General features: G+C 38.6%; 2 protein-coding genes across 2 annotated transcripts in view; both read right to left on the minus strand.

Moving 5' to 3' along the window:
• Nucleotides 1-1,224: 1,224 nt before the first annotated feature.
• Nucleotides 1,225-8,091, minus strand: LOC107682971 (protein salvador homolog 1-like). Its single transcript, XM_016479098.1, has 6 exons — nucleotides 8,054-8,091; nucleotides 7,660-7,894; nucleotides 6,194-6,652; nucleotides 2,488-2,758; nucleotides 2,260-2,409; nucleotides 1,225-1,845 (listed from the first exon to the last, which is right to left on the minus strand). The coding sequence occupies exons 2-6, from the start codon at nucleotides 7,751-7,753 to the stop codon at nucleotides 1,632-1,634; spliced, it is 1,188 nt and encodes a 395-aa protein (XP_016334584.1). The 5' UTR covers nucleotides 7,754-7,894; nucleotides 8,054-8,091; the 3' UTR covers nucleotides 1,225-1,631.
• Nucleotides 8,092-9,075: 984 nt separating this feature from the next.
• LOC107683831 (ninein-like) overlaps nucleotides 9,076-21,928 on the minus strand; it is an 18,589-nt gene continuing 5,736 nt past the window's right edge. Inside the window, exons 11-28 of the mRNA XM_016479883.1 lie at nucleotides 21,191-21,331; nucleotides 20,723-20,897; nucleotides 20,450-20,560; nucleotides 19,982-20,071; nucleotides 19,759-19,885; nucleotides 19,540-19,631; nucleotides 18,198-19,255; nucleotides 15,184-17,313; nucleotides 14,724-14,822; nucleotides 14,595-14,646; nucleotides 14,257-14,394; nucleotides 14,052-14,129; nucleotides 13,594-13,740; nucleotides 13,290-13,457; nucleotides 13,090-13,215; nucleotides 11,886-11,981; nucleotides 10,295-10,411; nucleotides 9,076-10,181 (exon numbers count right to left, since the gene is read on the minus strand). Coding sequence (XP_016335369.1) covers nucleotides 9,966-10,181; nucleotides 10,295-10,411; nucleotides 11,886-11,981; nucleotides 13,090-13,215; nucleotides 13,290-13,457; nucleotides 13,594-13,740; nucleotides 14,052-14,129; nucleotides 14,257-14,394; nucleotides 14,595-14,646; nucleotides 14,724-14,822; nucleotides 15,184-17,313; nucleotides 18,198-19,255; nucleotides 19,540-19,631; nucleotides 19,759-19,885; nucleotides 19,982-20,071; nucleotides 20,450-20,560; nucleotides 20,723-20,897; nucleotides 21,191-21,331 — 5,161 coding nt within the window. The 3' untranslated portion in view covers nucleotides 9,076-9,965. The remainder of the gene's footprint in view (nucleotides 10,182-10,294; nucleotides 10,412-11,885; nucleotides 11,982-13,089; nucleotides 13,216-13,289; nucleotides 13,458-13,593; nucleotides 13,741-14,051; nucleotides 14,130-14,256; nucleotides 14,395-14,594; nucleotides 14,647-14,723; nucleotides 14,823-15,183; nucleotides 17,314-18,197; nucleotides 19,256-19,539; nucleotides 19,632-19,758; nucleotides 19,886-19,981; nucleotides 20,072-20,449; nucleotides 20,561-20,722; nucleotides 20,898-21,190; nucleotides 21,332-21,928) is intronic.

Consider the following 21,928-nt stretch of genomic DNA (forward strand, 5'->3'; position numbering starts at 1 on the left):
TGCTCCACTCAGTGGTAATCACAGTAGAGCTCCTGGGCTGCTATTTGCAGTTCCTGTCTATTTCAATGGGAAAAGACCATTTGCCAAGTGTTTCCGTAACAGAAAATACGTTTATAGTATCATAAATTTAATTTCATTAGCTCATATCAGGCTAAAATGTATCCTGCTAACGCTCATGAACGACTATGGGCGGCCACATTTATAAAGACTTCTTTTGAACAATAAAGGGATATTTGTGGGGGTTCTGTTGATGGAGTTTAATCAATCGAAGACAAACTGAGGGATGTATTTAAGAAAAAATTTTGTGCTTCTAGACAATTTAGAAATCAGCAACTTTCCGGAAACTGTTACATATTCACATTAAGGATCATTCTACATACATCTTTATAAATGAGGCCCTCTGTCTTTATGGAAACCCATAGTGGCTCACAAGCATTAACCGAACACATTTTAACCTGATATGAGCTAATAAAACAAAATTACTGGTATGAGCGCAAAAAGTTAGAATGCAAAATTTTTTCATGGCAGTTTTTGCTTTTATGAATCTCAGTTTTTTTCCCTCACTTTTAATGTAGGATGAAATCCATGGAATTTAGGAATTGAGGCCCCAGATGATTCCTTTGTGATGCCACTAAGGATTGGCTTTTCGAATGGTAACACTTCGTTTCATCTCTCTCTCTCTCTCTCTCACACACACACACACACACACACACACACACACACACACACACACACAATACAAGGTCCTGGTTTATTTAGTGTTGATGCTCAAAATAGATTTTACAGTCATTTTAACTGAAAAATACAGGCAAAAAAAATGCCGCAGGCTCAAACACTTCATACAAGGTGAAATTTTCACCTTTAAATATAAGCAGCAAATTCCTTAAAAAAGGAATCCACCTAAACCTTAAAGGATGAACCTCAAAGAAATGCCCAAGTCATATTTCACCATGCCAGAAATCACAAGAAACAAGAACATATAATTTACTTGAAGAAAATAAAGCACCGTGAAGATTATTGCATTACTTGCATTATCAATATAAATAATGCAAAAAACAAACAAACAAAAAACTCATTACTGTAAGGCAAAACTAATGAACTAATGATCGTATTTGATGTAAAACCATTAATTTATGCTGATTTACATAACCCTAAATCAAGCTTCATTTTCTTTATGCAAACTATAAATTCTATTTTATTTTTTTTGAGGTGAAATGTGACCTGGATGAGTTTTTTTTTATTTTTTTAGATGAGATTCACTCTAAAAGCAAAACTATAATTGAAAATATGAGTCTGATTAAACATTAAAACATTGATAACTGATAGTTGTGATTGTCCAAAAAGAATGCAGAAGGAGTGAGTCCTGACAGTCCTGACATGCACAAAGAAACACACACTTCAACATGGGCAAACACATTCACAACACAGTCAAACCAAGAATAGACTCAGAACACACACAACCGTATAATGGCTGATAAGCTATATAGGAGTAATAGTGTAAAGTTCGCAACAGGCTTTATGTGGTGTCTCTCTTTGGGCTAATATTTGGAGCCGTTTGAGGGAATAAATGAGAGTCTGCAACAGCAGCTAAGGCACTGATAACGATGGACTTTGGGTATGTCTCATACAAGTCACATGTTAGGAGGGAAGTTTTTGGCTGGTTGTTGGGCATACCACTGCTGCTGCTGTTTGCGCGTGTCGAGTTCGGTGAGCAGCGCTTGTCGATATGCTTCATAGGATTTAACGATGCACTCCAGCTCCTTCATGAAGAGCAGCTTCAGCATCCCCTGATACGTGTCCAGATCCATTAACTGGAAGAGTTCCCACTTCAGGATGTGGTCATACCTGAGACAAAGCACAAACACACACTAATATGACTGAAGGTTAATGGCATTGGCCTTAACCAGACTCAATCGTTATAGCCAGTTTACAGCCTCTGATGGCTTCCAGGAACCAGCCAATGAAAAAAAACTTTCAAGCAAGAAATCTTCTGGCTGATGTCACCTCTGACAAAACATCTTAATCTAGCCTAAACTGGGTTGCTAGTCTCCCAGCACTGGTGTCTTGTCTGGTTTTAGAAGGGTTTTGGGTAATTCTCAGATGTTCGGTTCGGTTTGTGGGTTGATGCATCAAAATGAAAGCACTCCTATTACAATCAATGAAGCTGCCTACACCGAAACGCCCATCTGTGATGCAGACTGGAGTGTATGTGATAGTTTTCTACCACTCCTTAAGAGTCTGACAGTGTGTGAAACTTACTTTAGCGGGGCTCTGGCATACACCTGCAGCCAGTCTGGGATCTCGGCTGTGTGATACGGGTTTGCTGGTACCAGTACGGGCTGGTTGCGTTCTGGTGGGCGGGGCTGGTAGGTGACTGGCGGGGGAGGGGGCTGGTCGTAACGTGGAGCACTGAGCGAAAGCAGAGTTGGCATGTGTATTTTCGATACAAAACGCCACCAAAAAGTCTCAGAACGTCTCGTCACTCACCTGGGTGCGCAGGGGTGTCTGTACTGGGCACGTTTGTTGATGTGGTCAACATAATACACTCCAAACTCAGCTGACTCCACCCTCTCCCAGCCCGGTGGAAGCCCCTCCCTCTCCAGCGGGTGGCTCCAATGAGTGGTGTTTGTGTTGTGATCGATGTAATACTTTCTGCCTCGAATCGTCCAATCAACAGTCCAGCCAGGAGGAAGAGCCGCCTCCTCCCCACTCATGGTCGTCAGATTACCCACTGACTTTGCTGGCACACGGCCGATTGCTAGAAAAACACAGACACAGGGAAGCATTACAGATCTGTATGCGGGAAATGTTTCTGTGTGTATTAGAATGAGATTTTGTATTTATTTTCAATTTGAACACAAAGGAGGTGGAGTGAAATGAAAGAGATGGGGAGAAAACAAGTCACAGCTGCAGGGTCAAATATAAAGCAAAAAAACCCAGAAGACCATGAAAAGTTCAGCACAAGGAAAAACACATCAGTGTAGGGTGAGGAAAAGGGCAACCAAGAAAAATCCACATTTCTTTCCAAGAAAGTGTGTGTGTATTGAGCAAAAACGTGTACAGGAGAAAACAATGTACTGAGTAAGGCTGGCAAAATAAAACTGAGCAACACTGTAAATATCTCATCTTTACTTACATACTTTAATAGCAAAATAGAGTTGGTTAGATTGATTCATTTTTACAAATCTGTTCTAATGCCTTGTTTGCATCACTCAAAAACGTTCACTTAATTCACTTTTTTGTCTTAAGATGATTTAGTAAGTAATATATGCAGAAGGTAAATTTTTTTAAAATTCTATTTATTATAAAAGTTTTATATTTAAGATTTATTATAAAAGTTTTATCCTGTTTATTATAAAAGTAGTAAGGAAAACATGAAATCAGAAATAATTTCTTAAAAAAAAAAAAAAAACTTTGAACAGTTCTGTAGTGAATGAAATAAATACTTTTACTTTATTTAGTAAGGACACATTAAATTGAATTGTTCAAATAACAGTAAAGATGGTACAAAAAAAATCTGTTTCAAATATATGCTGATATTTTGAACTTTATATTCATCAAAAAATCCTGAAAAATGTATCAGGGTTTCCACAAAAATATTAAGCACCACAATTGTTTTAACATTAATAATATTAAGAAATGTCTCCAGCACCAAACTGAGCATATTAGAATGACTTCTGAAATATCACGTGACACTGAAGACTGAAAATTCCACTTTTGATGTATTTTTGATAATAAGAGCATAAGAGACTTCTTTGAAAAACAATAAAAATCTTGCAGACCCCACATTTTTGAAAAGTAGTGTATCAAGATATATATCAAGACATAATGTAAGCTGTATCACTCAGCTCTAATCATGAGCATATGTTTGTGAGGGAACTGTTTGTGTGTGTGTGAGAGAGAGAGAGAGAGAGAGAGAGAGAGAGAGAGAGAGAGAGAGAGAGAGAGCACGAGCGAGCTGGAATGCGTGATGACGTCTCTTCTCCTGCTCAATTGCACTAGAGATTCACCTCACTCATACACCCATAAATATACACTAGCTCCAAAATGTATTTGAACACTTATGCTAGACTTAAAAATGTATGAATTTTGTACATTTATACCTTTTAAGTCTAGCTTAGTTGTGCAAATATATTGAGGCCTCTGTATCTGATTGATGAATTTAATCTGAGAACATCACGTCAAGTTAGAAACCAGGTGTCCACCTGCATATTACAGGAAACAAAACAATTCTGTCATTCATTCAACACAACCACATTACTGCAACGCTGTTCATCAATGAAACTGCTGAACATATCTGATGTTTAGTTAGTATACATTTATTATGCAATGTAGGATTTAGGACCAATTAAATTTCAGGGTAGGCATGACACTACAAAAATAGAAATCGGCAAAATGTCATGTCACTCATCATGGCTGGTTAAGCTGTATTCAGGGCAAATGATTCCATAAAATGTCTATTTATATACAGGCATTGGACAAAATAACATGTACACCTGGGAAATAGGCAATATTTCTTTATTAATGTGTTTTACCACCATTTGCCTTTAATACAGCTTCCAATCTTCTTAGAATAGATTCATATAACTTTTGAATAGTTAGTCAGAACATCTGCTAATTACTTTAGAAATGTTGGAGGAGGGAATCGGCTTCATACTCTTCTCTTCTCTCCAAAACGGCCAACAATAATTTGACAATATTCAAGTCAGGTATTGAGATGGCCAGCCTGGGTAGATGTTGGTTGAAGTTCATTTTGGTGCTCTAACTTCACAGATTTCATGATCATGACACTATCATTTTCACATTTTAGCAGTGGTGTCTGTGATTAGAGTTTTAGCAATTGCAGCTCTTTCATTGATATTGGCTTTGTTAAGTTCTCTATGGTCAGTTTTTGTGGAAACAGGGTCTTCAAGGTGAATATTTCGGGTTTGTCGTCACTTTGCTGCAGTAGTTCTGTGTTGTTTAGACACAATCCTTCTTAGTGTTTGACAGTTCCAATCATTCACTTTCGGTTTTTGGCCCACTATTCTTCTTCACTGATGAAGTCTTGCCGGGCAATGTGTATGTAGTCATAATCATAATGACTATTGATATTAAAACCACAACCAACTGGCCTATTAAGGATACAGACACTCCTGTTAAATTTGTCCTTTTTGGAAATCTAACAAATCACTCATTTTCACTCACGGCTTGTACCAAACACTGCCGAACACAACTTATACTACACTAATATACAACCTACAGAATACAGACAACAAAAAGATAACTGCAATGTTTGTTTTTTTTGGTCCCACTTTATATTAAGTGGCCTTAACTACTATGTACTTACATTTAAATTAATCATTTGGTACAATGCACTTAGTGTACATACATGTTTTTACATTGTACTTATATTTTAAAAATACCTGCATGTAATTACATCTGTAATTAATTTCTGTAATTACATTTATAATTACACTGTTGGCCCATCCCTTACACCTTAAGCCACCCTTAATCCTACCCATACCACCAAACCTGTCCCTAACCTTACCAGTATCCCACCTCAATAGCAGCAAAAGTGTTTTGCAATACAATATGAACACAATAAGTACATTGTACTTATTTTTTGATGTAAGTACATAGTAGTTAAGGCCACCGTTTTTTAACTGTAGCCTTCACAAATGATATTGACCCCTATAATAACGGGTGTTCATATTGGTTTGTTCCAACCCCTGTACATCTTTCAAAGCATACCATTACCTGTACAATCTAAACCAGAATTTCCCAAACTGTGGTTTGTGAAGGAAATGCAGGGCTTTCACGCATTTATAGAAAGCTAATAAAAATACTAATAATTTTAAAATAGAAAAAAAATAAAATACTTAGTAAAACTGCATGTTAGGTGACCATTAACTGACATCCAAGAAACGTGAACATTCAAATGTGCTGTTAAATTATTTTAATTAATCTCAGGAGGTACTATTCAAGTAAATATTTAAGGGCAAAGGGTTTGGCTAACAAAAAAAGGGTGAATACCTGGTTTAGACAGAGGAGACTGAACGGTCTCATATAGTCAACAGCATATGGTCTCATAAATAGTGTATTTACAGTACAGAGCGAAAGTCATGTTTGTTATTTCATGAGGACCTTATTATAATGCATGTGAGTCTGTGCGGGTTGTGTGTGAACGCACACGGGGTGATGTGTTACTCACCTGGGGGTGGGCGACTGTGTGGCTGGGGCGTCTGGGGCTGTCCTGGGTTTCGTGAGTAGTTGAGTTCATTTTGCTCATAGTACCTGTAGTTCTCATTAAAGTGGTCTGGTCTGCATGCTCGTCTGGGTTGGTTATTGTAGTACGGCTCTGGAGGGTAGTAATACGGGCCGCCGTCTCCATTCTCTGTTACTGAACCAGCATCGCTCATGTAAGATGGCGAGGAAGGGGAGTAATCGCAATGAAGGTGTGGTGGGGCAGACAGCCGATGACTCTCCCTGCGTGACACCTCGAGGGGGGTCCGTGTCGGTGCGTTGCGCAGGAAACTCTTGGGGCCGCTAACATCCCCAACAGAGCCAGAAGAATACGGACCTGCACCAGACACCCCGGCCGGAGCTGGCTCCACTAACGGGGGCTCACGCCGAAGAAATGTTGGATGCCGTATAAATGAGGGCATCAAATCTGGAACAAAACATGAGGGAGGCAGAAGAGAGAAACCTGGGGTAAGTGGATTAAAACATACTCTGCAATATTTATTTTGTAAAGTATGCTCAAGCTAAATTCTAAAATAAAATACTATATCCAATTATCTAGAAAAGAGCGACAGTGACGCAAAACAAAGTTGTTTCAGATGTGCACAACTGATCATTATTACAATTCTTTGCCTTTTAAAATTTGTTTTTAACAAGTAATGTTTCTAATATAAAAATAATATTTACATATTTAAATTTTGATTTACTGGACTACAATTATTTTCCCATGTCCCCAGAGCCACACTTTAAATGTTTTATTTAAAACAAAAATAGGAGCAAAAATAATAGGATTTCTAATTTTTTTCCAATACAAGTAGAAGTCTATGACTAAATTATGCTAAATACATTTGTGGCTAATTTGCAATTTTATACTGACAGCAGTTTTTGTGAGTACTTTGAGTTACTGTCCACCCAGTTATGCCCCCAATACTTTAACTTACAATTAAAAAACTATGCAACATTAAATATATGTACAAGTATATGTTATTCAAATAACTACAAAATACCTTTTAAAACTGTACAGTTATAGCTGCGCCAATCCTGAAAAAAATTCAGGGTAAAGTGTGTGTCAAAATATACTTTGTTTTAAAAGTAAACAAAGTTTGATATTTTAAGAAGTGGGCAAAATATTTATATGAAATGACATTTAAATTACAGTATTAAATATGAGCATATGGCACATTATCTTTTTTAAAAAATGCAAAAGGTACTCACAGGTTTATAATAGACGTCTATTAGGATGATTTAATTAATTAATAATTTAATTAATGATGACACAAAAACAGTCTATGAAAGACACTTAAATTAGGTTTCATTTTCAAAAGTTTTATAATCCAAAATGCGCCGAATGACTACATTATATAAAAATGCAGATTATTTAATGGTTTGTTTTCTATTTAGTGGGTTTTGTTAGGCAGATTGACTGAAGTTACTCACTTCTCAGAAGCGGGGACGTTTCTTTCTTCACATATTTGCCCTGAACTTCTGCTGGCTTGGACGCTTCGTTTTTACTCTTCTTTCTGGAGAGCATCGTTAATCCGAATCGATTCTGGACCGAATACACTTCGGTTTCATCCTGAAATCCGGATCGAGATTCGCACTGACACTCGGAACCGAGTCCATTTCGGAGCGTTTAGCCCGATAGCTAGTTTGGAGTTATCCTGGCTACAGTCTGAAAACATAAACACAACACAATTCTGGCGATTAGTTTGCATTTAGCGAACGTGTCGTTGTTTTAGGTGTTTAGTCGAACATGACGAACGTTTTTCGATTATTAATTAGCGCTCCCCGTCCAAATTACACCCAGAGAAAAGCGCAGCAAAACTTTTACCAGCTGAATAAATATGTCCAACCCTCAGTCTCCTTCTGATCCCAGATCAGCTCTCACTGGATCCCTCCTCGCTACCTGATCTCAGATCAGCTGTTTGGATCCATAGCTTCCAACTGCCTGATTCCGGTGGATCAGCTTACTTTATTTTTAGATTCAAGAAGTTTTACTAGTATCGCAAAAAGAGCTTACACACAAGCATGTTTATGAGACTTATTTATTATTTTATTTTTGTGCATAACGTGGTAGTCTATTGAACCGAACCGTCCCCTCGCCTGATCCCAGATCAACTCTCGATGGATCGCTCTCTCCACATGAGCCTGATCCCAGATCAGACCATCCCTAAACCAGGTCCTCATAGGAGCAAAGCATTGTGGGAAATATTTGACTCTCGAAATTTTTTTCCCCCTACCTTTCACATTTTTATGGTTTAGCATGACAGATGTGATGGTTCATTCAACACATTAGGTTCAATATAAAAGAATATGATATATTTTGTATCGTATTCTTTTATTTAAGGGCCTAAGACCCTTAAAAGTGTATTTTCCAACAAATGGTCAGTGAAAGAAATTACTTCACCTTCAGAAGGTCAAACTAAATTTCATATAAGCTGTTTTATATTAGCAATTATGTATTTATTTTTGTGGGATTGACCAAAGTAACAACAATAAAAAATGAATACATAAAATTATAAATTATAATATAAACAGAAAATGTATATATATATATATATATATATATAATGAAAACTCATACCCAGTGTTTGCTAAAACTAACAAAGAAAATAATGTTTTATGTGTTTTTACATCCAAGCGTTATACAATTAAGACTTAAAGGGTAAGTTAACGTCAATTTCATAAATAGAGGTAAAGCATATCTTATACTTAACCTAAGGCTGTTACAATACTAAAAACATAAGGACACATATTTCAAAGCAATTTCAAAATGTCTAAATGCCTGTAATTCTCTGTGCATTTTTCCCCCCCAAAGCATCAAATCTTGTAAACTGTACTCCTTCAGAGATGCTCTCCACACACAAATTACACAGTGGTTACCGCAAGGCTGACATCTCCGAGCTCTGAGTTTCTTTTACGCCACATAAATATTTTAATGTACTCCCTGTTATTCATATTCACAGTGCTCATAATACATGATTACAGTTCATAAATGAAAAATAGGTACACAAAATAAATACAAACTAAAGTAACATTATGGGATGTTTTTTGGTGCACATTCTCAAGTAAAAATGTTTATATTAACTAAACAATCACAAAGACATAAAATGCACTATAACAAACAGGAATAAACAATGAAGAAACACTGCGGCATTTGCCCTTTAATTTCCTTCTCTGAGATGCAGGGAATCACTGACTTTGTTTGCATTTCACTAAAACTATGTAATGATAGGCGGCTGCGTGTGTGTGTGTGTGTGTGTGAACACGGGGGCCTCAGCTGTTGGACAAGCTTCTCTAGGTCTAAGGAATTTCACCATTCCTTAAGACCACCTTCCAGTTGCAGTTTAAGGTCCAAACTCACCAGTAATAGTACAGTATGGCTTAATCAAAAGAAACTGCTATAAAATTAAACCGTTAAAAGCAATAAAAACGTAAAGGAGACGTTCACCCAGAAATGAAAATGAATGGGAAGGAGATTTGGGATCTATGACAGAGGGGAAGATTTTCAGTAGCCTAAATAAAACTTAATTTCAGTCTGTTCATTACACAAAGCTTTCGTATGGCTTCAGAGACCTCGAATATAGTGCACAAGTCATATGGACTACTTGGATTTTTTTGTCCTTTTTGGAGCTTGACGTTGTATAAAGAGCAGCTCGGACATTCTGCTAAACATGTTTCTCAGAAGAAAATCATACTGGAATGGCTTGTATGACTAAAATCATGTGTAATACGGTTTAAAATCAGGAGCGTGTGAAGTGGTAGGGCGCAGGAGTCAGTGGGGAAGGGCCGAGGTCACGGACAATCTTATTGAGGCTGGAAATTTTCTCCTCCAGGAGGAAGTTCTTCTTTTCTGCTACTTTCTGACGCTGTTCGGTCTTCTCCAAGGCTTTGAGCAGCTGAGCATTCTCCACATACAAATCTTTGATCAACACATCTGATTCACTGTTCCTGATCAACTACAGAAGCAGAGAGAACAGAAGGTTATACTGGAAGGCTGATTTGGACACAGTAAAATGCATTATCAAGAATGTGTTAAAGGGCAGGGGAGAACGTTTGTGCATCTCTGTACCTGTTCTTTCAGCTGAGAGACTTTCTCCTGTAGCAGCAGTTTGAGGTTTCTGAGCGCGAGCTCCACTTCTCTCATTCTCTCCTCCATTTGTAACAGCGCCACCTCCCGCTCGTCCTGCTGGGCATACAGATCAAGGTCAGAGGTCATGACAGATTATGATGGTTAATTGGTCTGCTAGAAATCCACTACCTTAGTTATGTTAACGTTAAGTGCTCATAGAATAATGTAATTAATTTTGCATGGTTTCTGTACCTTCCCTTTCTTACAAACATAAAAAACCTCTAAAATAGATTATATATGAGCAATGGAAACAAATGTATGATTTTTTTAATATAAATAATGTAAAATCGGGGACATGTAAATAAGTCACAGACAATCAAGAGTAAGAGTTTTTTTTTTTTTAATTAAACTTTTAAAATTAAATGCACTACACAAAATATTTCACCTAATAGTTTATTTGATCTCCATTTTATATATAAAAAACACATTCACATCAATAAGGGACATAACACATTTAAACCAAGTAAAACATCCAACAGAATCCAGCTAATAAAAAAAAATAAATCAATAAATTAAAATCAATAAATAAACACCATTCATTAATTATAAATCAGTGATGCAAAACGTACAGTAAAACATGTAGAGGTAGATAAAGCAATGGAATGAAGTTAATAAATAAAAATAAATAAACAAAATAAAAACTAAAATTAAAAAAAGAAAAATCATCCATTACAGCTGAAGTGCAGTATCACACGTTAAAACTGATGCAGTGAAAACACTGCAAACTTAAACAAAAAACAATACTACTTATTTAAATGCCTTACGATCTTAAAATCATTTCATAATCATAGATTGTACTGCCCTTAAATGGTATTAAATGTCAAAATCCTATTTTCCTCCATGTGTGGCAGCATCTGGACCAAAGAGGAAACAACTCACAGCCGAGCGTACATGCAGCATGATGCCACCTTGTGGCAGATTCAGGTCATTACCAGCTGCAAAGCTACATTGACCCCAACAACTCAAACAAGAACAACCAAATCTGGCAGGAAGGATTCGGTGATTGGACCACACAGACTAAAGTTCAGAGTTCAAAGGGGAGGTGATCTCACAGGTTGCAATTCTTCTGTTATTGATGATGTCACAGCTCTTACACCTGTAGAAACACATACACACAGCACTATATACAGACTTCTTATATCCACACACACACACACACACGCACAGAGTTGTGATAGAACAGACTTACACAAACAGACCCCCAAACACTTAATAAAGATACACCAAGAGCATCATCCAACACCATTCACATAAACAACATAGGGGACGCTCTAACACTGCTTCAACAGATAGAACAGGCCCAGTGCTGCCCACATGCCTCCTAAAGAGTGTGAATACGGGTGACGACTGTTTTCCAGAACAGAGCAGACAAACAGAGAGAAGCTTACTTCCAAGCGAGCCCAATTCACCGAAGGACCAGACACACAGTAAATATTCCCCAGAGAGTGCTGCGTATATACATCGTTACAGTGACCCCGAGAGAAATCTCATCCCGGCTATGATGCTGAGTGTTTGGGTGCAAGCGTGTTACCTGCATGTCGAAGTCTGGGCCGTCGCTATGGTGCCGTCCTCTCTGTTCCCCCGGCAAATGTAGAGGAGATGAAGGCAAGACTGCAGCCAGCTGTGCCTGAAACAACAGAGGATCAATGAGTTATTATGAGGAAACAAGTGTTTGTGGACATGACATGACCAAATGTACTAGGGTACCAAGCCAACTCTACATTTTGATACTGTGAGACTATGTATTATTGACCAGAAAAAGAAACATTTCGGTATTATTATAGGCCTATATATATATAAAAATACACAGCACATTTACTATGGAGGCCCAAACCTGCAGAAATTAAAAATTAATAACTAAATGTTAAAATGGAAAAATCAAGGAATATATGACTTGATAGAACAAATACAATTAATTTTTTAAATAAATTTAGTCCTGAATTTATTTTGGTATTTCTAAAGGACTAAAGGTTATTGTCAAGGGACAATGTATTTTTAGATAATTAAAACAATAGATAAATAAACAGTTCATTATTTATAAATTAATGATGTCAGAAAGTTCAGTAAAAACATGGAGAGGTAGATAAAGCGAGATGGATTAAGGTGAAATTAACATTGGCAAGGAATAGAGTAAAACACTGTTATTAATTTATTTATATATTTTTGGAGTGTTTACTTAAATAATGACAATTTATTTACACAAGAAATACTTAATTAAATCTGTAATTATTTATTAAAATGAATATTAAGGACTGTATTCAATAGCTTCATAACTTTTGCTCACCTGCATTAGCCAACATCGTCAAACATGGGCTAAATCCAAAATCTATAAACTATATATTAGGCAAAAAAACAATATGTAAAATGAGTAGTATGTCCAAATTCACAGTATTCACAGTAAGCAAAAAGTTCCCGAATGACCTACTACTTCAGAAGAAATTCTGATATAATGGATATAATCTGATATATGGATATAATTCTGATATAATCTGATATATGGATATAATTCTGATATAATGGACGGATATAATGCATCCAGATTTTATTCATACTAAACACGTTCCTACTATATAAAACTTTTTAAGGTTGAAAAGTAACTACCTATTTAAAAGAAGTAACTACCCAAACAGTATGCAATTTTGAACATAGCAATGGACTAACTGCTAGGTAATGGCTTCGATCAGCACTAAAAAGCATGTAAAAAGTTTAGTTTGGGGAATTGAGGTGGGGGTAACCTTGTTCCGTGTTGACAACAGCTGTACATGCAGAGCCTCCATTTCACGTTTCAAGGCTGATTTTTCTTGATCTGCAGTTTTCACAAGTCCTCTCTGTTTCACACTTAATGCCTCCAGCTGGCAGATCTAAAAAAGAACAAACTTCATTATCAAATGCTTGCACACATCCTATGGCTGGTGTTTAGTAAACATGCTCTTACCTGCTGCTTTGACGACTGCAGCTCTGAGCTCATCTCGCTCGTCTGTCGCTTGAGTTGCTGGTTCTCCTCTGTAAGTGAGGCATGCTCCGCCTCCATCAGCTCAGAAAGCTCCGCCCACACACGCCTCCCTTGTTGCTGACCAGCAGACACAACGGAAACCTCCAACAACTGATATGGAGATAGGAGGAGAAGGAAGGAGGAAGGAAGAGAAAGTTAGTTACAGGGGGTAGGGGGAGATAAAGAGTTGTTTCAGTGTCTCCATATAACAAATGACAGGAGCTCAGGTCCTCTACAGTATACTCACCTTCTCATTGGCAGCTTGCAATTGTTTGTGCAAAGAAATCACTTCCTGTTTAAGGGCATCTCTTTCTTGCTGTGTGATGCGTAGGTCAGATTTGAGACGAGCGTTCTGCTGAGTGACCGCCTGTAAAGATGAATCCAGTGACATGACCTGAAGGAAACCAAGAGACATTTGCCAAAGATTCCCTCAAAGCAAAAAAGCAAAACCAAACCAAATAAAACAAACAAAAACCAAAACAAAAATAAAAATAAACAAAAAACAAAAACAAAAAACAAAACCAAAACAAATGAAAACCAACAAAAAAAAAAAACAATGGAATAAACCACCAAAAACAAAAAACCAAACACCATACAAAAAAAACAAACAAAACAAAACACCAAAAAAAAAAAACCCCTCACACAAAACAAAACACAGCGAGAGTAAGCCGTAAGGTGGTCTTTCATTGTTTGTACTTTTCATACCTTTTCTATGCACCGATTGAGTTCCGATCTAAGCAGTTCCTTTTCTGTTCTGGAAACAATCTCCTCCCGATCACACAACTGTAAGCAATTGTGTATGTGTGCATAGAGAAAGCCAGGCACAGAGAAAAAAAAGATTTGTATGAATGTTCGTCCCTCTCAAACTCTCGAGCATATTAGTATGAAACTGACGCATTTAAAACCATACCCCATTCTTCTCATTGGCTGAGCTGTCATGTTGACGTATCACTTCCTGGAGCGCATGTCGAAGTACATGATCTGCAGTCTGCTGTAATAAAAAATTCTCCTCCTCTATCTGCTGTCCCAGGCGGCGAGGCTCAGAGAGCTGAAGAAAATGAAATTAAGAGTATGTTTGTGTGTGGACTTGTGCAAATGATTAAATACAAACATTTAACCACGTATGCAATTTTAAATAGAAAAATGATAGATGGCAAAAGTGGTTTATAAGTGTATAAGGAATCCTAATTCTGAGAGTAACTCCATCTAAGAAAGTTTAACTTTCTGGGTAATGGAATTAAATCTTACCTGTCTCCTAAGAGCTTGTACCGATCTCTTCCCTTGCTTGATGTGATGTAATCTGGACAAAGACATTTGTCACATCATTTACCCGCTCTTACATAGGACAGTTAAGAACTCTCAGTGTGCCTATCTTACCGCAGGTCATCCTGGTTCTCTCTCAAGTCCTCCTCTCTTACTGTCGAGATCTTGTGCCTCAGAATGATGTTCTCTTTAGCCAGACGACAAACTTCATTCCTAAACACAGAGTGCATTGTAAATCTACTTGGTGGTACTAAACTGCATACTTGCATTAAGGCTTGGTGTAAACAGCCCCTTAGTCTGTTAAACTTACAACATGCTCCACAGTGCACTGAAAATTTTTAACAGTTTAAACAAGGGTTGGTTCAAAACAGGTATGTCACAAAACTTGAGTACAACTCCACCAGAAGGTAACAAGTGTGTGGGAGGGAGTAATGATGGTGGATGGGGCTCTATCTCTGCAAAGAGGTGGGGTCTACAACAGGCAGAAGTGACTGAGCAGCAGGGAGCAAATGGGACAAGCAGAGCGGGGATACTGATCTACTGAAGCAGGACACAGGAGACCATCACATGGTACCTCTGCTCTTGCATTTGTTCATGGATCCTAAGAGATTTGCCCTGCAGATCAGCAAGTGCTCGGCGTAGTTGTGAGTTCTGTTTCTCAAACTCCATGCAGAAGAATTCAAGCTCTGTCACTGCAGCAATCTTCTCCTTCAGCTGGGAGTTGTGGAATGAGTTGTTTGAAGTATCGGAAGAGTCAGAGTCCCACTGCAGCACCTTATCCTGCTTATCAAGTTCCTGGATATGTACCTTCGGTTTGGAATTCTCCATTCGAACTCGTGCAGTCTCTTCTAGCACAGATGCCAGCTGTTTGTGGAGATCCTGGACTATGTGCATCTTGTCCTCCAGACTCTCGACTCTCCTCTCCAGTTTTCTGTTGTGTTCTACAAGCTGCAAGTTCTCTTGGATGCTATGCTCAAAACAGACCTTTATCTCAGCAAGTTGCACATCTTTGATTTGCCTAAAGTGCTTTGGTACTTGATGTGTGATATTCTCTTTCTCCAGATCCTGCCATTTAAGGCTCTGAAAGCGAGAGCTAGTGCATTCTATAGCTTTGCTGTACTGCATTACTGTTTCTTGAAGGTCCAGGATCTCCTGCTTGCACACATCTCTCAGATCAGTAACTTGGTCCTGCTCTGTGTCAACTGTTAGGGTACAAACTTCCTTTACAAAAGCCCTGATTTCATTTTCAAGACTTGAAATGCCGATACCGTCCTCTGGACTTTCTTCAGTCTCAGGTTCAACTGGTTTGCCACTGTATTCAGCCTGGGTGTCATCTTTGCTTGGAGATTCATGGTGTTGCAAGCTCTCCTGGTTATAGGAAGCTTCAGATTCTGCAGAGAAATTACCTTCTGTTTCTGTGCCATTCAAAATATCCTCCTCGGCCAACTTCAAAGTGTAATCCCTTTGAGTCTCTGTGCTATTGCTCTTAACATTCTGCTCTTCTCTCAGTTCTGTATCTTCAAAACCATCCACTTCAGGATTCTCCTTAGTCTTTTCCTTCTCTACTTTAGGACAATCAGGGGTTTCTGTTCCACTGTTGTTAGATTCTACATAAGCGATGTCTAATTTAACATCAGAAAAAGAGATCAAAGCTATAACTCCAACCTCTGGGCACCTGTGTAGCTGTGGATTTCCAAAGTCTGGGTCAGTAACTTCATCCACTATGCCTGCTTCCTCTTCATCCTCTCTGTTTACAGAAGACTCCCCACATATGACGTGCTTTGGACTGACTTCATCACTAAATCCTGTGCAGGTTTCTTCGTTGAGTTCATCAAAGGGCTGTACTGTGGATTCTTTGCAAGTTTCTTCACTGTCATCTCCATTGGGTTCTACAGAGATTTCTACAGTGGACTCTATGCAAAGTTCCCCAAAAGGTTCTGTAGAAGGTTCTCCAGTGGTTCCTGTCAAATGCAACACAGTTTCCTCCAACTGCACCACTCTCAATGCCAGTGCATCTCTCTCTGCAAGCAGAGCCTTTCTCTCGTCCTTTAATTCCTGACAGAGAAGCTCTTCACCCTCCTTCATTCTGCATATTAGCTCCATGTTTTCAGAGAATGCAAGTACTTCCCCTCGCCTGCTCTCCAAAGCAGACAGACTCCTTTGAAGCTCCGCTCGCTCCTGGATGAAGTCATCCACGGCCTGCTTCAGCATCTCTTCCAGCTCAGTGGATTTGTGCTCTGCTTGTGCCAGCAGCAGGTCTTTGGCCTCCATCCTATCCTGCAAATGCTTGTGCAGCTCATTGAGTTGACGGCTCAGCTCAATTTCTTTGGTACGAGCAGCACTGGCAAAAGCCTCCAGCTCGGCCTGAAGCTGTAGGTTCTTGTCTGTCAGAGCTTTAATATCTTGCGCATGTGTGAGCTCAAGGCTTTGGCGCTCCTTTTTAAACTCCTCCCTCTCTAGGTCCAGCACCTCCCTCAACAGCTTCCACTGTTGCTCTGCCTCCTTGGTGGCTGCCTCTGACTCCTCCTCCCAGTGGGTGCGATCTGCAGCATGCTGTTGGGTAAGTGCTGCAATCTCATGTTGGTAATGTTGCTCGAGTTTATGTACATCCACCTGAAAATGCTCAGACACTGCCTCTTGGTCACCACAGAAACGGATTTCCACCTCTTTGAGTCGCTGACAGAATTGTTTCTCCAGCTCTCTCCTGTACATGGCCAATCAACATAAATAGCTTATAACATTACCTAAAAGAAATATGAACCAACCATATTGCAGAGTGGAGAAAAGAATAGCTGATAGGGGTTTTTGTATGTTTTAAAATGACAAGTTGAGTGTTGTTAAATCCAAAAGCATGACACATAGGCTTAAGAAGCATTGGCTGCCTTTATATGGACCAAATTCCCCAAATATTTTAAACTACAATGAATTAAAAAAAAAAGTTTTTAAATCATTTTTCCCCCAGAATTTTTTTTTTTTTAAAGATATATACTTGAGAAACAACACTGCATAAGACTTGTTTTCAAAGAATGTACCTTTAATACAAGTATACTTTGTTTTACTGCATTTTTTAAAAATGTGTTTATACTTTAAAAATATACTTAATATATATTATATGTTTATATGTTATATAAAAAATTGCCAGTGCAGTAAGATTTATGTTTGTTTGTAATTTAACACCATGGCATTAAACAGGTAAAAATGCAATAAAAAGATATTGAAGATTAAAACCTATACACAATTTGTTTACTTTTTTATTACTAAAAATAAAATGAATAAATAAATTAAAATAAATTTCCTCAAAAATAAATAAAATTAAAACCACTACAGTCCAGTTACATTTGCTTATACACAAAGATACATTCTCTGAAAACAACTCTTCTACTCGTATACAGGTAATCTATCTTGTTTCAAGGATTCTAGATATTTTAATTGTTAAGCAAGACAAAAAATATATGCTAAGGAAAACATTTTGCTGTGTATTAATTTTAAGCACCTACCTTAAAAGAAAATTGCTAATTAAATTAGTCTTACTTCACGTTTAAAAATGCTAAAGGTTTAAAGTTAGCAATTCTAACTAGAGTGTCTTACCTCTGTTCTGCAATATCTGAGCGTAGTTTCTCCAAAAGGCTGCTGAGTCTTTCTCTCTCCTCGCTGTGTTTGGCACTCAGCTCCTGAATGGCCTCCCTGTGCGCCTCCTCCATCCGGCTCTGCTCCTCATTCAGCACCTGCTGCCACCTCCTCTCCTGCTTCTCTCTCTCCTGCTCCAAACAGGCTTGAAGTGCCTCCTCATGCTGTTTCTCCAGCTGAGCCCTCTCTCTCTCCCAATGCTCAGTTAGAATGCTCTCTGTCTCCTCCTGCTGTGAGCGGAGGTGTTCCCTCTCCTCCTCTAAACGCTGTAGGAGCAAAGCGTGATGTTTGTTCTCTAACGAAGCCCGCTCTTCATCCCACTGTTGCCTGAGCCTCCTCTCCCTCTCCAACCTCTCCTCAAGCACGGCCTGCAGCGCCTCCTTACTGATCTCCTCTAGTTCCTTCCTCTCCCGCTCCCATTCCTCCTTGAGCCTCTGCTCTCTCTCCTCTAGCAAAGCTTGCAATTCCTCCTTACTGTTCTCCTCTAAATCCTGCCTCTCCCACTCCCACTCCTCCCTGAGCCTCTTTTCCAGCTCAACACACTCCTGTTCTGTTCTATGCTGCATCTCCTCAAGCTGAGCACTTAGCACCTTCTCATAGCTCTTTTGCTCTTCTTTCCACTGCTCCTTGAGCCTCTTCTCCTCCTTTTCCATCTCCTCTTGCAGTCTCTCTCTCTGTTCCTGCAGATTGGCCTCCAGCACCTCCTGGCGCTTTAATTCCATCAGACTCACCTCCTCAGCTTGCACTCTGATCTGCTCCTCATAGGCAGTCTGTTTTTCCTCCAAAACTTGCATCTTTGCTTCCAGCTGTTCTGCATGGCTTCTGGCATGCTGCGCCTCCTGCATGAGAGAGTGAAGCTCCTGCTGGTGGAGAGTTTTGAGGGCAAAAATTTCCTGCTCCAATCTGTTCGCGCTCTCTTGTTCTCTTGCCAGCTCCTCCTTCAAAACCTGCACCTCCTGTTGGTGCTGCAGGGAGAGATGACTCCTCTCCTCCTCTGCACTACGTTTTTCTTCATAAACCTACAGAGGGGGTCAGAGAGCAACAGGAAGAGTCAACTTTTATTCTTTAAACAATCTAGGAGAGTCTGGCATATACTTTAATCTTTAAGGTACAGTTCACCTAAAAATGAAAATTCTTAAAGGCACAGTTCACCAAAAATTAAAATTTTCATTTTTGGGTGAACTATCCTTTAAAACTGATCTGAATGCAAATACACTAACCCCTCCTTTGGTTTCATACAACTCACAAAAACTATACTGCAGCTATAAATTTTTTTCATAGTTTTAGTTTATGTGTGTCTCACCATTGTCCTGATGTTTTCTATCTCTCGTTGGTGCTGCTCCAGTAACATCTCGGTCTCTAGACTCATGTTTAATCGCTGCTGCTCCTGAGATCCTACAAATGCACACACACACACACACACACAACAGCACAGCTGAGTACATGTGACAGAAGATGGACTCCAACTGTAAGCATTTAGTGTTATCTATGAGTATTCAGTATGAGCAGACATGTAGGTTACCTGGGTCTGGACTCTTGCTGACCAGTTCATCAGACAGGCTCAGTCCGGGATGTGTTGAGGGTATGTGGCCAGAAGTCTGATATTCCTCCAGCTGAGCTTCCAGCTCATCTATACGATCCTGCAACTCCTACAACACACATACAGATATAGATGTGAATTTGAGTGAGAAATAATAGACTGAAACAAAAGGAAAGTAATAAACATAAATAGAGAGGTTACAGACCCTGCACTGCTCCTCGTAGTTCCTGCGCAGCCGTCTCAGACGCTCCTCCTGCTGGTAAAACTCTGCGCTGTCTGGATCCAAATCACCAAACTACACACAAAAGCATTTTCCTATTGTTCATGATTTACTGGACTAGGATTTAAAAAAAAAAATAATAATTGGCATAACTAGAACAATGTTTATTCATAAAAATGTATAAAATGTCTACAGAGTTTTATGTTTTAATCAATTTACATGACTTTTCCAGTCCAAAAAAAAAATCATCACAAAATGGGCTACCTTATATAGCCAGATTGATCAAGACAGTAAGAAACCTGATGTAAATAAATAGATGTCTGTAATGATGTTAGCAGGCTTGAGTAAGTGATGTCGGGAAAGTTTGGTGTGTCTTTGGTGATGTTACTCTTGACATATGCATGTTTCTCCTCATGTCAGTACTGATGTCTGTGTCCATGCTAATTCCAGTACCTTCTCTTTCAAAACACCATCCAGATTTTTTTGCAGTTTGTTCAACTGGTTTTCTGCCTCGACCAGTTTCTCTGTGGTCTCAATAAGCTCTGACTCCAGACGACCATTTTCCTACACAGTATAATGTTAATGAAGACAAACAAATACAATACATTTTGCAATTCAAATCAAAATTAAAATGACAGGTTGACAGGAATGTGATGTGAACATGTAGCGGGCAATTGATGGTTTAAAAAAAAAAAAAAAAAAAAACTAATGCAAAATGCTGATTACTTTAATGGTGAGAGATAGATGTTCTCGTAGGAAGGTTTCATCTTCTCTCATCTTGCCAATTTCCTTTTCAAGCTCATCTCGTTGCTGATTGGCCTGCTGCTGCACAAGCTCCACCTCTTTACTAAGCTCTGCCCTCAGAGTGGTCATACTCTCTTTATATTGCTGCTCCAACTTCCTATTTAAATTGCATGCATGGACATAAACACACATGCATTTGACATACGAATACACCCACTTGCATCAACCATCAATGTCCACAGAACAAGCCTTCTGTGTTTATGCAGCCATTTCTGCAGGTAAACATCGATACAGCTGTGGAAAACTTCTCATCACAGATAATATGAAGAAAAAAGATGGGATTGGAGAATTTGAAATCTATAAGAGCTTTCTGCTTTCTGAAGTATAAAGTAATATGGGTTGATTTATGAACAAGGGAAAAGGGGCAGCTGATTGAAGGTGAAAGGTTACCGGAGGTTGAGTTCGTTATTGCGCTCAATGGAAGCATGGTGGTCATCGACTTCAGACGCCAGCTGAGATTTCAGTTTCTCTGCTTTGTCCAGATCAAAGCGAATCCTCTCCTTCTCACGCCTTTCCAGGTCGACACACTCACTATCACACAAAGAATTATGACATTAGAAGCAAACTTGAGCCCTGATGGTTGTAAAATGATCTTGAATAAATCTGAATAATGAGCAGAAGTGTGTAAAAACAATCTGGAGTGAGTCTGAATAATGACCTGGACTGAAGCAGAATAACAAGATGTGATTTAGAATAAGAGAAAACAATAGGTTTTAGCATTATATAGTCTGCGTCATAATAGCAAGCTGGGGTGATCTGGAATGAAGTCCTCATATTAAATTAGAATCATCTCAAGTAAGTATGAATAATAAGCCAACACAATTTAGAGTGGTAGAAAAGAAAGGGCTGGAGGGATCTGAAATGGGTCAAAATAAGGAGCTAGAGTGATCTTGAGTGAGTCTGAATAATGACGTGGAACAGTAGTTCTCAACATTCTCAAACTTCAAAGCCCACCCCCCTATATTCCAAGACAATATTTGCAAAGCCCCATACCTGATAAAACATTTTAGTGCTTGACATAGCTAGAACAAATATAAATTCATTATATAAATTAACATGACTATTTAATATTTTATTAATTTCTAAGACAATTTCGGTATATATATATATATATATATATATATATAT

The sequence above is a fragment of the Sinocyclocheilus anshuiensis genome, unplaced genomic scaffold (genome assembly GCF_001515605.1).
Source record: "Sinocyclocheilus anshuiensis isolate Anshui unplaced genomic scaffold, SAMN03320099.WGS_v1.1 scaffold413, whole genome shotgun sequence".
NCBI lineage: Eukaryota > Metazoa > Chordata > Actinopteri > Cypriniformes > Cyprinidae > Sinocyclocheilus > Sinocyclocheilus anshuiensis.